Here is a 15,925-nt window from a genome sequence, read left to right as displayed (position 1 = left end):
TTTGGCAGCCTCTTGTAAAGCTTTGTAGCGAGTCCAAGCACAGGATCTTACAGTGAAGCCTCTCTCTGGTATATTAGAAGACGGATTTCCAGAAAGTTCTACAGCATAATAGCACCTCAGCAACTTTGAGTTTGGTGAATCATGTCTGTATTTTCTTTAACAAGGCCTGCCTCTCAGCCCCAGAGGAGAGGAACATTATTTCAGGCCAAGGGTAGCATCAGTGATTTTTGTATTCTTTTAGAGTCTTTTTTCAAAAATTTATTTTATGTATATGAGTATGCCGTAGCTGTCTTCAGACACACCAGGAGAGGCCATCAGATCCCATTACAGATGGTTGTGAGCCACCATGTGGTTGCTGGGAATTGAATTCAGGACCTCTGGAAGAGCAGTCAGTGCTCTTAACTGCTGAGCCACCTCTCCAGCCTGAGTCTTCTTTTAGTTAAATTTAAAAAAATGCATTTTATTTGTGTGTGTTTGTGAGTGGATATGCGGAACTTGAGGGAATTGGTTCTCTTTTTCCACAATGTGGGTCCAGGGAATGGAATTCAGGCCCTCAGGCTCGGTAGTAAGAACATCTGTGGTGTCCAGGTTTACCGGCTTCTTACTGCTGGCGTGCCCAGGGAGTACGCCTGACTTAAGGCTTCATGGTCACTATTCTCCTATAGCTCTTTCCTCTGGATATCTGCCTGCTCTTCTCTCCTCTCTGTAAGGCTTCACTCTGCAGGCACCTCTCTAGGAGCCCTTGCTCGACCACTTTTAAATTTGTAATTGTGATCTGCTATCCATATTCCTTTATTTAATTTTCTCCATGAAAATGTTTACTTTCTATGATTCCCCATAATTTACATTTTTATTTTGTATATTGTCACCTTCTGACTAAAGGGTAAGTTCCATGAGGTAGGAATTAATGAAATGGTTTTTCAGCGTTTCATCCTCAGGAAGTAGTTAGGATGGTGCAAGTGTATAATGTCCCTCCCCTGGACTCTCAGGCTGAATTTGATCAGTACGCACATACTTTGTAATTTTTACTCCAGCTCCTGGGTGTGTGTATACGTCTCTACCTATGTGACTAGAAATATAAAGATGACAGAAGACGCCATCCTTAGCATGCTCTACATGCTGAATAAGCATCCTCATTGCTGGCTCTCCTTAAGAGGTGTTCCCAGCTTTAAAAATGAATGACTGTGGTGGATATTTATCACCTTTTGTTTCTGTTCAAAGAACATGTCAGTTAGTGACCTAATGACCTCTAACTCAAGCGAAGAGCCTAGAAAGTATCGGTTGGGGTGATACAAAGACCCAAAATGGGATTGGTGAATAAAGGTACCTGCTTCCAAGCCTGTTGCTCTGGGTTCAATCCATAGTACCCATGTGGTAGAAGGAGGGAACCCACTCTTGTAAGTTGTTCTTAGATCTGCCCAGGTGTGCCATGGCACATGGGGATGCACCACACACATACACACACACACATACACACACACACACATACACACACACACACACACACACACATACACACAGACACACAGAGACATACACACACAGACATACACAGACTTCATAGATGGCTCTACTATTTTCTATAGTACACCTAGAAGTGACATTCTTCAGGTCCTGCTTCTGTTAAGCTAAGGTTACCCCAGTTTCTGAATTTCTGAGCCTGTCAGTGTCACGTTTCTTTCCATTTTTTGCGAATTATATTTTTTATTCCCTTGCTGCTGCTGCTGCTGCTGCTGCTCCTTCTCCTTCTCCTTCTCCTTCTCCTTCTCCTTCTCCTTCTCCTTCTCCTTCTCCTCCTTCTCCTTCTTCTTTTCTTCTTCTTTGAAATCATTTTAACTGTTAAAAATAGCTCACTCTTACCTTGTCTCCAGGATGAACTGTTTCAATTAGGTTGCAGTGGGAAGACCCACTTTGTGGAATTTGGATAGAACATGAGCGGAACTGTTTCATGAGCTGGGTCTTAGGAGGCTCAGAGGTTCAGTCTATCGTCATCATGGTGAGGAGCATGGTAGGATCCAGGCAGGCATGGTGCTGGAGGAGATGAGAGTTCTACATCTCGATCAGCCATGAGGGGACTCTTTTCCTTACTTGGTTGAGCTGGAGCACAGGACCTCAGCTATGCACTTCCTCCAACAAGGCCACACCTCTAATTTTTAGTTTTATATAACACAATTTGTCTTATATTTTCTCCTCTCACCATCTTCCTGTTCACTTGCCCTCACCCACACTGACCTAGTGTCATGTTTTCTCTCTCATGACTACTCTTCCTCCTTCTCAAAAATGAAAATAAGACTGAAAAATCATAAAAGACCAAAGATTTAGATTTCTATTGGGCAAATGCACTTGCACATGGGGCATTCTCTGAAATGTGGTTGACACACCCAATGTCATTCCACTGATGAGTACTGGTTTTCCCTCTCACAGGTTCTATGAATATCAAATAGGGGCTTGGCTAGAGGTGGGAGTTTGTGCATATTTTCCTTTCTCTGAGCTTTGAATTTCTCAGTCTTGAGCTTGTACAGGTCTTGTGTATGCTGTCATAGTCTCATTAAAATGACTGGTTGCTTAAGTGGAAATAAACAGAAAGCTGATGAAAATTTATTTGAACAGGGGGCCAAAGTCCAGCTTTAGCAAGCAAAAGAATGTGGCAGTTTGGGCCATGCGATTCTGGCTTTAGAGTCAGTGATACAAAAGAGGCAGTCTGGAATCTCTCTTCATGGTTGGGAAAAGCTACTGAGGCCTGGTATGTGGTAGGGGTGTCCCTACATGGAGGCTCAGAGAGGCCTTTGCATGAAATTGTAAAGTTGAAGCCTGTATTGTGTTCGAGACTCCAAGATGTTGGAGAATCCAGAATTATGGAAGACTTGTGTGAGAGCTGCAGGCTTTGTGTGGAACCAGGCTAAGAGAGAGAAAAATGTGTTGCAGTCAACAAAGCTAAAAGATTTAGAATTCTAAATAGTGCTTTGTCATTAGATGTGAAAATGTATAATTTGGAGTTCTCCCTGTTGTTTTCATTCCTGTTTGGGTCCAATATTTCTTCATTATGATCCCTTTCCTCCCCTTTGGAATGGTAATATATATCCTGTGCCATTGATTGTTGAAAGTATGTGATCTGCATTTGATTTTTGATTTCAGAGCAGGTAGCGTTAAGAGATTGCCATGAGTCTCAGAAAAGACTTTGAACTTTTGACTTTTAAACATTGTCGAGACAGTCACAGATGATGGGGACTTTGGAAATTGGACTAACTGCCATTATGATAGCAAAAATTATGATTTTTTTTGTTATGATAGGGCTACAAGCCAATGGGGGCTAATGCTTGTGGTTTAAATAAGAATGGCCCCAAAGTCTCGTATCTTTGAATGCCTACAGTGATCTGAGGTAGTCTCAATTGAGGGCATGCCCTCATTAAAATGACTGGTTGCTGTGTCTATGAGAGATCTTGATGATTGATGTTGGAAGGCTCTTCCACTGAAATGGCAATATCCATGCCGCTGGCTACACCTGTTGAGATCTATGTTAGTGAAATTATGTGAAGTGGGAAAACCCACCATTAATCTGGTTCTTTTGATGTAGGAAGGTCTACTTTTAATTTGGACTACATGTGTTTTCTGGACTGGGTTTGAAAGCTTTATGAGTTTCTTAACTCTCAAGAACCCAATATAGGTTCCAAAATAGTAGAGCAAAACTGTTTGAAGATCCCCCTTTGTTCAGATATCCTGGGATATTGTGACTAAACAAGGTAGGTACCCTGGTTTTATTCTGCTGCTGTGGCAAGTACCATGACTATAAGCAGCTTAGGGGAATGAAAATTATATTTCAACTTGTACTTTCACATTATAGGCCTGTTGTTCAGAGAAGTTAAGGTAGGAAGTCTCTCTCAGATCCAAAGAACTATGCTGTAGGCTGACTGGCTGTCAGGCTTATACTTATATCTTTCTCATTGTAGCCCATAACCACTTGCTGAGGGAATGGAAGCACCTGTAGTTGGCTGGGCTGCTCTGTCCAATTATCAATCAAGGCACTTTTGTATCACAGATATGTTCTTAGACCAACCGCCAAAAAATTACTCCATTGAGATTCTTTTTTCTTCACTTGATTCCAGGCTTTGTCAAGTTGACAGTTAATGCAAACTAGGGCACAAGGTTCTAGGGAAATGGAGGGTGACTGCTAGATTGCCTGTCATTATGCCATAGCTTCCATAGACTGCCTGGACTTTTCCTCTGTGTCCTGCTCCTAAGATGCCTTTTCTCTGTTTGGCCTCTAATTACCATGAGAGCAGACTTCTTAATTGTATAATAGACACATGACAAAAGAGTACTGGAGACAGAAGAGAGCCATAGTATCCCAGCAACTCTCAAAGGATAGTGAAGGGACTTGTTTGTATCAGGAGGCCCTCCTAAGAATCAGCAAGGAAGCAGAGCTGGTGAGAGAACTTCCTCCTTGGGCCTGGACAGTGGTAAACACTTTGTTGAGTCTTTTATAAGATGCTCTTGAGGTTTGTGTGAAATATAAATTGTAGATGAGAGCTGATGGACGTATTTAATGTTTTGGAGTTGTTTTAATGAATCACCTCTGCACAAACTAAATTCTGTGAAATGGGGTCTTTACAGCAAGTTGAACTGAGGCCATATTGGATTATAGTGAAGTGATGGGCTGGCTGGTGGACAAAGGCACTACCAAACCTGATGACCTAAGTAGGAGAACCAACTCCTATAAGATTTCCTCTAACCGGCAGATGTTCACAGCTAACCATTGAACTGATCATGAGGTTACCAATGGAAGAGTTAGAGAAAAGACTGAAGGAGCTGAAAGGGTTTGCAGCCCCATGGGGAGAGCAACAATACCAACCCACCAGAGCTCCCAGGATCTAAATCACCAGTGCACATAAGGAGGGACCCATGGCTCCAGCTGTATATGTAGGGGAGGATAGCCTTGTCTGGCATAGGTGGGAGAGGAGGTCCTTGGTCCAGTGGAGGCTGGATGCCCCATTGAGGGTGGGGAGGTGGGAGTGGGTGGGTAGGTAGGGGCACATCCTCATAGAAGCAGGAGGAGGGGAAATGGAATAGGGGGTTCCTGGGTAGAAGGGAATGGGGAAAGGGGATCACATCTGAAATGTAAATAAAATATCCAATAAAAATAAATAATTAAAAATTAAAAATTAAAAAATTAAAAAAAAAAACCTACCTGAAGACCCAGCAATAACACTCTTGGGAATATACCCAAAAGATGCTACCATGCCATAGAGGCACATGTTCTGCTCTCTTCATAGGGGCCTTATTTAAAAAAAAAAAAAGATTTCCTCTAACTGCCATGTGCACACTGTGGCACGTGTACACACACAATACACCCCTTCACATGCACATACACTTTTTGTGCTTGGGAAATGGGTTTAGAAGATGCTTGTTCCACAGAATGGACAACTCCAAATCAGATTACCCAGAACCTGTATAAATGCCAGACCCAGTAGCACATGTCTGTAATCTCAGCACTATTCCTATGGACAAGAGAATCTCCAGAAGAATAGAATTATATGAATATCTAATAGGACCAAGGAAAGGGGAAAGCTGTCTTAACCACAAGGGTTACTCAAAGGTTATTTGAAAGACTTTATCTCTTGATGGAGATCATGAATTTGACCATCAGTTGTATGAAAGGAATCTAACACATTAAAGCAACACATGCCAGAAAATTGTTGACAACAAAGATTATAATTGAACAACACACAGTCAATATTAACTCTTTTTCTTAAAAAAAGGTTTGTTCTTACTTTGCTCATCTTTTGGATAATTTCTGTTAATATATTTGATTTTAGAAGTTTTATTAATTATACAGCCATGTTTTCATCTTGTATATCAATAATCACTCTTGGGATTGATAATTTGAAAAAAAAAACCATAAAAACAACATCATACTATCATATACTATTTCCTATTACAGAAATGCCTTTCATCCTTCCTCCTCCCCAACTCCCACACTGATTAAAGAAAATGGAGTTTGCATTGACAAGCTGAGTATTAATGTGTAATGTAGTCAGTAAACGTAAAAGCATAGTCTTGGGATTTTTAGTGTTGTGTCCCTGATGTCTCCCCAAGCCATCAGTTTATTCTTCCTCTTAGGTTGTATCCTCTTTATAGACTTGTCTTTTTCATATGCTTTATTAGTCTGGTAGTCTCCAGGATAGTGTCGTGGTTGGAGGCATTAGAAGCACATACCACCTAGGACTTCATTTCCTGGAAAGACAGAAATATTGCCTCTTCCTGATACTTGGAGTGTAGAGTGAAAAATTATAAAGGCCATTTTATGAAATATGTAGACTTTTTCTTTGCCCTTAGACCTGGGCAGAAAAATGCAAGTTCCAGAAAGCAGAACTGAATGTAAGATTTTCACTACCCCAGGACACATTCCAGGTGAAGGACACTGCCCCTGAATCAAGCCTCAAGCAGTAGGCCCACCTATGGGTGGGAGAGGCCCAAGGCAAGAAGACACATTCCTGACTACAGATAAAGATGCTGCCACCTAGGTGGGGCTATAGCCAGAAGATAGTTAATCTGAAATAGTTGGTAATGGCAGGATAGGACACAATGACATGATAAAAACCACATTTTTTGAGAAGAATGCAGGGTGATTTCCACATGACACTAACCATTCAGGGTGGGTTTCTCTGGGATGTTTCACTATTCTTATGTTATATATCCTTGGCAACCCTCCCCCCTCCCCACTCCCCTGGTTTGTGGTTTTTCCCTTTAAAACCCTCCACGGACTGGATGTTGAGGTCGAACCCCACTCCTGTGCGAGTGTGTGGTGAGACCCCTGGCTGCCAGGTTTCTTCCCTAATAAACCTCTGCTGATTGCATCCAGGTATGGTTTCTTGTGATCTTTGGGTGGTCGTGATTTCCTGAGACTTGAGGAAGGGTCTCCCGAGTATGGGGGTCTTCAGGAGGACATCTGGTTCTTTCCATTGATTCTTTTCTTTCTTTCTTTTTTTGTTCTTTTTTGAAGATTTATGTATTTATTTTATGTATATGAGTATGCCACCATTGCTCTCTTCAGACACACCAGAAGAGGGCACCAGACCCCAATACAGATGGTTGTGAACCAACTTGTGGTTGCTGGGACTTGAACTCAGGACCTTTGGAAGAGCAGTCGGTGCTCTTAACCGCTGAGACATCTCTCTAGCCCCACTGATTATTTTCTAATCTCTCTATTTTTAATTTATTTTAGACTGTGTCTTCTTTAGTGTAAAATGGTTTTGGGCAACAGAAAAGGTATCAGCCTTTAACATGAACAAATTTGAAACTGAGATAGCTAAATGTAGCCTAGTATGTGGTGATTCGTGTGACTGTGTAGTCCTCTTCTTACTTTTAAAATTTGTTGTTTAAATATTTGTCAGGATACTAATTCTGATGTCACACAGGAATCATAGTAGGATGGGAGTCTTGTCTGGGAACTCCCATTATTTTTGTAGTAGTGCTTATGCCTCAGATGTCATGTAACAGTCAATATTATTTTTGGCTTTTCATGAATTACAAAAATAGGGGAATTCCAAGGAATACTGAAATTCCTATATGTCCTCCTTCTCTCTCACCTTTGCAACTCACCTTGGTGATGGAACTAATCATTGATACTAAAAACATTTTTGTTCTTACTTTCAGTGAGGGCTCTGCCCTGCACTTTGGATGTCACTTGCAGGAGTTTTTGCAACCACCTAGGCTAGTAGAATAATAGGCTAGTCTAGGGTAAGAAAGAAGGCAGCTTTGTTGAACATAACTAAGAGCTGGTGTTGATTCAAACGTTGTTGGTCTGACCCTGAATAGTTTATTTTAGGCACACTTAAGCACAAAAAAATCTGGTGACCTTTTTGATAGAAATAACTATATCCTGTGTGCACAATAAATCTTTAGACATGACAACATCAAAGCTCTTTGTAAAGCACATGTGACATCCTCCATAAAGATGTGTTCTTTAGATTGACTTCATGTGATACCTCCCATAAAGATAGGTTATATATATTGACAAGCTCACAATAGGAGTCTGGGGAAGAATCCTTGGCTCTGGCCACACAGCACAAACTTCACCAGGTGTATCCACACTTTCTCCCACTCATAACAAGTTATGTGTTCCCCTCTACCTCCATTTAAAGGAACAATTCTAGGTGTTGAAGATTCCAGGTTTCCTTAATGCTGATCTCTGAACAGAAAGCTTTTTTTGTCTTTTACACCTTCTCCAGTAGGAACACACACACTATAAAACAAAAAACTCATAATTACTTCAATAGATGGAGAAATGGCCTCTGAAAAAATACAACATTCCTTCATGATAAATGTCTGGGAGATATTAGGGATATAAGCATCATATCTACACATTAGAAAATGTAGATTCAAATTCAATATCCTTCTAAATGGAGAGAACCTCAAACTGTCTCTCTAAAATCAGGAACCAACAAGGATGCCCATTCTGTCTATACCCATCTAATGTCAGGAACAAACAATGTTGTCCACTCTGCTCAGCACGGTCTTCTACACTGATGAAGTCTTAACTATTGATCTAAAGCAACTTCAGGGAGTTTAAGAGGATAGATACTGGGAAGGAACAAAAAAGTGAAATCCTTATTTTTAGATAGTGATTATATACAAAAAAATTTTAATGAGGTTTCTCATGCCTGGTACTGGGGTTATTGACAGTCTTTTATTTTGGGGACTACTGTCAACCCAGGTGACATATTTTCTTATATCTTGCATATGTACTGTGCAGAATTTCACACAAATATAAAATAAATAAAAGATATATAATAACATAACATTATATATTATATAATATAATAAATTGTGTATATATATATATATAAATAAAAAGATGAAATAAAAATATTTATTTGAGGGACTATCAGACAACCTCATTTTCATTCTGTATTGACTTCCCTACTTCCAGAAATGAAGTAGAGTTGTATGGAGAGTGTCTAGGATGACTTGTGGGCAGGAAAGGAAGGGGAAAGAGATATAGTTCTCTTTTAGTTAAAATCACATTAAAAATAATATATATTTACACATTAAACTTTTTTATATGTTTGTTGAAATTGTGTTCTGAATTGCAGTGTGGTTGAAGATTTTAATTTGTACACAGAGGGGCTTTTTTTGTTTTTAAAAAAATTCACGCCGGGCGGTGTGGTGGCGCATGCCTTTAATCCCAGCACTTGGGAGGCAGAGACAGGTGGATTTCTGAGTTCGAGGCCAGCCTGGTCTACATAGCGAGTTCCAGGACAGCCAGGGCTACACAGAAAAACCCTGTCTTGAAAAACAACAACAACAACAACAAAAACAAAAATTCACTTCATTTAAAAAAATGAACTCTCCTAAACATTACGATTATTTGGAGATTTTGAACCTTGTGTCATGGCATCCACTAACAACTGTGGCTTTGTAGCTCTCATTTGTTTCACACGTTATCTTTGTTTTCTTACTTACTCAGTGTTTTCAAATAGATTGTATACTTTGACATGTTCTGAAGTATATTGCTTAATCTGCAACTTTGAATCTATTCTAGAATAAGTATATGTTTTATTTATTCATTGTTTTTATTGTTTTCCTTGTGTGTTTAGAAAGCTATTTTGTGTCCAATCTGATAATTCACTTTTGACGTGGAGAGACCATTTTTATTATCGAATAATAGTTTCAGTTTTCACTGTGACACAATTCTGTATGAATTGTCTGTTGTACTACAGAATTAAGGCCGGCCCTTCCATTTGTTACAAATTATATGATATATCCCCATGTGATATCCTCTTGCATCCATCGTGTTCAGCACACTTGGTTCCTGACAGCAGAAGAGCTGAAGGTTGGCTGATATCATCTTTGCACAGTCCTTGTAGTGGTGTACCTTTTTGCATCATGTTTCTATATTATTTGCGTGGAAGTCCACAAAGTGAAATAATGATTTTCTTTCATTACTTCCAGCTTTGTCTTGCTTTCATAACAAGGAATTGTTCAAAATAGAGAGCAAACAAGAATCTGTCCAGAGAGAAGGATCAGGACAATTTGGAAGTAACAGCCTCAGAGAGTTACACGTAAGGACGTTCTGGGAATGTGGAGGTGACAGTGAAGAGCATGAGTTCTGTGAGGATGGAAATGATCTGTATGCAACACCCACTGCTGACATTCCTGACAGGGGAGATCAAGAAACTCAGTCTTCTCCTGACACAGCTCACTCTGGGCCACTTCCACAGTCACAGTGGGAGGCTCTGGTAGAAAAATGTTCACATCAGTTTTTGAAACATAACTTTATTCTTCATGGAAGTGTGGATACACTGAGAAGTAACATGGGGGGTACATATGAGTCTTTGAGATATGTTTTATGTAGTATGGGATTAAGCAGTATTTCAACATTTTGTGAAGAAGAGGGGATTAGTATCACAGAAAAACATACACAGTGTTGTGAGAGTGAGAAATATTTGACTGAAAATTCTTTACAACTTTCTCCACAGGTAAATCTACCTTTTGACAGGGACTGCAGTGTAGATCAACATAAGACTGTGTGTGTGAATCCCTTAGGACATGTAAGACATCATCGGATGGATACTTCTGAAAACCCCCAGAGATATCATGAAGATAATGAAGGCCTTACTACAAACTTTGCACTGCATAGTAACCACAACAATCAGTTTACAGAGTGTGCTTTCCAAGGTAATGACTCATGGGATACCTATAAACATGACGTAACTCCTAGTGATGGTCAGATAAGTAATTGTTTTCTGGAGAATTGTTACAATAATGATAGATGTAGGCATGTCTCTGGTCAGTGCACACAGTCACCTTTGCATCAGCAGGACTATAGCCAAGAGAAGCTGTCCACAAGCAATCAGCAGGATAAAATTTTAAATGAGTCCTCAAATTGTAGTCAGTGCACTAAAATTAGGGCTAGAGGAGAATTTAACAGACGGAGATCTGATAAGTACAGCAAAGTCTCAGTTGAGTCATCAAGAATTGATAGGGATAAGGTAAATGATTTTGGAGGAAAACCATGCCTGTTTATGGGAAGTGATAAATCCTTCAATTTCCATTTAAATATGACTCAAAATGACTCAAGACACACTAGGGAGAAACCTCAGAAAAACAAAATATATAGACTGGAGTTTATTCCTCCTTCGAAACCTGTTGGACATCCAAGATTCTTAGTTCAACAAAAATATAAGAAATCTGGGAAATGCTCCAGGAGTTCCTCAACCCTCACTAGACTTAAGATGCTTCAAACTGGAGAGACAACATGCAAATTTACAGACTGTGGAAAGTCCTTTTCTCAGTTCTCAGGCCACAGAGAGAATTACACTATCCATACTGGAGAAAAACCATATAAATGTAAAATATGTAAAAGGTCTTATACCACAGGTTCATATCTGCAAGCTCATCAGAGAATACACACTGGAGAGAAACCATACAAATGTAAAGAATGTGGCAAGTCCTTTACTCATGGCTACTCTCTTCAAATTCATCACAGGTTTCATACTGGAGAGAAACCTTACAAATGTACAGATTGTGGCAGGTCTTTTGCCGAGGGCTCATCTCTTAAATACCACCACAGAATCCATACTGGAGAGAAACCCTACAAATGTAAAGAATGTGGGAAGTCCTTTGCCAGACGGTCAAATTTTGAAGCCCATAGCAGAATTCATACTGGAGATAGACCTTACAAATGTACAGATTGTGGCAAGTCCTTTACCAGGAGCTCCTGTCTTAGAAAACATCACAAAACCCATACTGGAGAGAAAGCTTATAAATGTGAAGAATGTGGAAAGGCTTTTACCCAGGGTTCAACTCTTAAGACCCACTACAGAATCCATACTGGAGAGAAACCTTATAAATGTAATGAATGTGGCAAGTCTTTTGCTGAGGGCTCAACTCTTAAAACCCACCACAAAATCCATACTGGAGAGAAACCTTATAAATGTAAAGAATGTGGGAAGTCTTTTGCTGAGGCCTCAACTCTTAAAACCCACCACAGAATCCATACTGGAGAGAAACCTTACAAATGTAAAGAATGTGGGAAGTCTTTTACCATGGCCTCAGGTCTTCAAATTCATCACAGAATCCACACTGGAGAGAAACCTTACAAATGCACAGATTGTGGCAGGTCCTTTACCCAGAGCTCACATCTTCAAAGCCACTGCAGAATTCATACAGGAGAGAAACCTTACAAATGCAAAGAATGTGGCAAGTCTTTTGCTGAGGGCTCATCTCTCCAAAAACATCGCAGAATCCATTCATGAGAGAATCTTTAGAGATGTAAAGAATGTTCAAAATCCATTAACTGGTTCTCAAATCTTACAGATCATCCTGAAATGCATACTGGAAACAAAGTTTACAAATGTAAAGAATGTTTAAAATCCATTACCACAGGCTGTAAATTTAGAACACATTATAAAATTTAAGCATAAGACAAAAGTAAGGGTAATTACTGACACACTGTTCACCCAAGAAGTATGTTTTTTTAATATGAAGAATGGATGGAAGCCTTTAACCACTCACTGTTCAACTCTTTAATATTAGAGTCACACCAGTTAGCCTTATGCTGGTATAAATTTGAAAACATTTTACCCAGTGTGGGGATTTGAATATGCTTGGCCAAGGGAGTGTCACTATTACATGTGGCCTTGTTCTAGTAGGTGTGGCTTTGCTGGAGGAAGTATGTCACTGTGGGGGTGGGATTTGAGGCCCTCCTACTAGTCACAGAGCCAGTTTTCTACTGTTTTCCTTTCTGAACAAGATGTAGAACTCTCAGCTTCTCCTGTGCCATGCCTGCCTGGATGCTGCCATGCTTTCTTCCTTGATGGTTATGGCCTGAACCCTCTGAACCTCTAAGCCAGCTTTAAGTGTTATCCTTCATAAGAGTTACCTTGATCATGCTGGAATCTCTTCACAGCAGTGGAAACTCTAACTGAGACACCCCAAAATGCATCTTATATTCACTCTGGTGGTTTGACTGAAAATAGCATGCACAGACATATAAGGAGTGACATTATTAGATGGTGTGGCCTTGTTGGAGTAGGTGAGGTTTTCTTGGAAGAAGCATGTCACTGGGTTGGACCTTGAGGTTTCAGATGCTCAAATGAGGCCCACTGTCACTCTTTTCTCCTGCTGCCTGCTGATCCAAATGTAGAAATCTCAGCTACCTCTCTAGCACCATGTCTACCTGCATGCCATTATACTTCCCTCTATAAAGACAATTTACAAAACCTCTGAATCTCTAAGTCAGCCCAAATAAGATATTTTTCTTTATAGGAGTTACTGTAGTTATGATGACTCTCCACTGCAAAAGAAACCCTAACTAATATATTCACTAAGCAATTTCTTTGAAAATGAACTACATATGTACTAATATTTCATACAGAATTATTCTGAAATCAATTAGTTATGTTGGAGTTATGTTCATTTACTGCTGTCTTGGGATAATGAATGTCTATTTTATACTGTAAATGTATCATTAATGTTAGCCATTCCATGGGTGATAATTCCAACAAAACCATCTCATAAAATTGCAGTGGGGAATTATGGGCTTTTTATGGATGTGGAACAAAGAATGTGGAAGGTAAAAGTGGATGTTACAACACAAGTGATCTGATAGTGGAATTGTAAACAATTCCTGCAGGAAATGAATACAGAAGGAGGAGGAAGGAAGGTAATGTAATAGGAAGAGAACTGGTGTTAGTTTCAGGAAGCCCTCCTAAGAATCAGCAAAGAAGCAGAGTTGGTGAGAGAACTTCCTCCTTGGGTCTGGGCAGTGGTAAGCACTACATTTGTTGAGTCTTATAACATGCTCTTGAAGTTTGTGTGAAACATAAACTCTAAATGAGACAGCTTGTGAACAGAAGTGGAAGGGATATACCCATTACGGAAGTTACACATACCTTGACAGTAAATACCAGCTCTAATTAGACTTAAGACCTACTCAACCACAGGGGAAACATGCCTCGTACTAAAAACCTAGCTAACTACTCAGTGGTAGTGAAGTTATGATTATTGAAGGAGACTACAAGCATTAGTTTATTGAACCAGAAACATCCTTGCAAACATGTGTAAACATTTGTCTTTATACCTACAAATAAGTATAGTTTTCACCCCTCATCAAAAAACTACTGTTTGCAACATGTAGAGACCACTGCAGAAAAGCACAACCAGTCAGCACGCAGAGCTGTGAAACCAAGTATCAATGATACATGTATCTTACACTTGTATATCAAAGGCTTAGAGACCATTTCAGAAGAGGGAACAGAGAGAATAAGAGCCAGAGGATCAGGGAGTTTGTACTGACATTATGTTTTCTAACAACATCAAAAACTATACCCATAGAGTGTTATCAACATGTTCACCAAGGATGAGCCGAATAAGGACACCAGTGGACAGGGAAAAGACAAAGAGGTCTTAAGTTTATATAAATCACTATAAGTAACCGAAGAAATGTCCATGCTCAATAAAGTTTTTCTCTGAGATTCTTTAGGAACATTATCTTTTCTCATACAATATAAGTTTTCAAATAGTTAATGTAGATTACTGATAGTAGAACAAGATCTCTAGTTAACAGACATTTCCTTAACACAGTAAATGACTCATCTGACATCCACAATGGGAAACTTCTTTTTCATGTCAGGGTCAATCACCTTTCAAAAATGTGGACATAGACCTCTCCTAAGAGAAGTAACAATTCCTGGACTCTGCTCAGAGGGCTTTGTACAGGATCCCATGTTGGAGAACTACAGCAAACTGGTCTCTGTGAGTGAGGATATATTTCCATCATGATTCCCACTGCATCCTAGGGATGTTTTTCAGTTGGTATTATATTTGCAATAGGCTTGTGTCTATTCACAGCTCCCAGTTTTTCTTATATAGTGGTATCTTATATATAGCAAATATTTTATATTACTATATATTGTCCTGTTATTTAGCCCAGTACTAAATATACTAAAAAGTACAAAAGATACTACTTTTGCAGTTATTCAGTAGCAGTAATATATTAATCCAGTTTAATTTCCATAGTTGGATTTTTTGTCATGAGGTAATTTAAAGACAACTAAATGAACAAAGAAGTTTAAAAGTATTGGTTTCTGAGGTCTAAAACATCTGACAAGAAGTGATAATTAGGAAGTCATTAATGTATTTTCTATTTCTGTTATCCACTGGGTACAATTCTATGTTAAAAAGACAACAACATTCAATATAATGCAAAGAGTCTGAGGTTTCTTCTAATGCAGAGACTTTTCTGTATTGAAACCAGAGTTAGTCATCTGTCTTGAATAATACAAGCAATTGGATTGTGGACATAAAGGAAGCAGAGGGCACTGAAACAGGTAAGTGGGAAGAAATCAATGTTTAATGTAACCAGTCTAAAGCAAAAGAATCTAGGCAAGTGGTGAGGTTTAATCTATGTATTTGCTAGCTTAGAAAGATCTTTTCACTTAGAATCATATAATCAGGTTGTACTGTAGTACCCTATGGTGTAAAAGATTTTTGCCTTATTTTATCTGAATAGTATTAAATTGATACATTGGAGTAGCAGTCTGACAATTTGTGTGTAGATTATTAGTTATTATGTGTTAAACTACAAGTTTGCATTTGTTTTATACCAATACTAAATGGATTTGTTCTTCAACACTTTTATTTATTAAGAATTTTATTGTATATTTTAACATATTCATCCTTCTAGATTTTCTTAAGCAACCTTTTCTCAGATGTGAGTTTATGTTCTTCATCTCGTAAAAAACAATTAAAAATTATTTTAAAAAAATCAAGGGGTGGTGAGTCTGTGCCTTCCTCAGGGGCAGATCATCAGCTGGTCTGCCCCTCTGAAAACCCCACAGTCTGAAGGCTTCCCAGAAGATCTGCTGCACCCAGGGCAACAGGGTACATCATCAAGGTGTCTATCTCTTTGAAGACCCCACAG

General features: G+C 39.2%; 1 protein-coding gene across 1 annotated transcript in view; it reads left to right on the top strand.

The window, feature by feature from the left end:
* LOC117693869 (uncharacterized) overlaps positions 1 to 14,784 on the top strand; it is a 38,694-nt gene extending 23,910 nt beyond the window's left edge. Inside the window, exons 7-8 of the mRNA XM_076932662.1 lie at positions 9,952 to 10,061; positions 10,479 to 14,784. Coding sequence (XP_076788777.1) covers positions 9,952 to 10,061; positions 10,479 to 12,257 — 1,889 coding nt within the window. The 3' untranslated portion in view covers positions 12,258 to 14,784. The remainder of the gene's footprint in view (positions 1 to 9,951; positions 10,062 to 10,478) is intronic.
* The last annotated feature ends 1,141 nt before the right edge of the window (positions 14,785 to 15,925 follow it).

Source organism: Arvicanthis niloticus, chromosome 1 (assembly GCF_011762505.2).
Source record: "Arvicanthis niloticus isolate mArvNil1 chromosome 1, mArvNil1.pat.X, whole genome shotgun sequence".
NCBI lineage: Eukaryota > Metazoa > Chordata > Mammalia > Rodentia > Muridae > Arvicanthis > Arvicanthis niloticus.
This window is presented reverse-complemented; position numbering and strand designations above follow the sequence as displayed.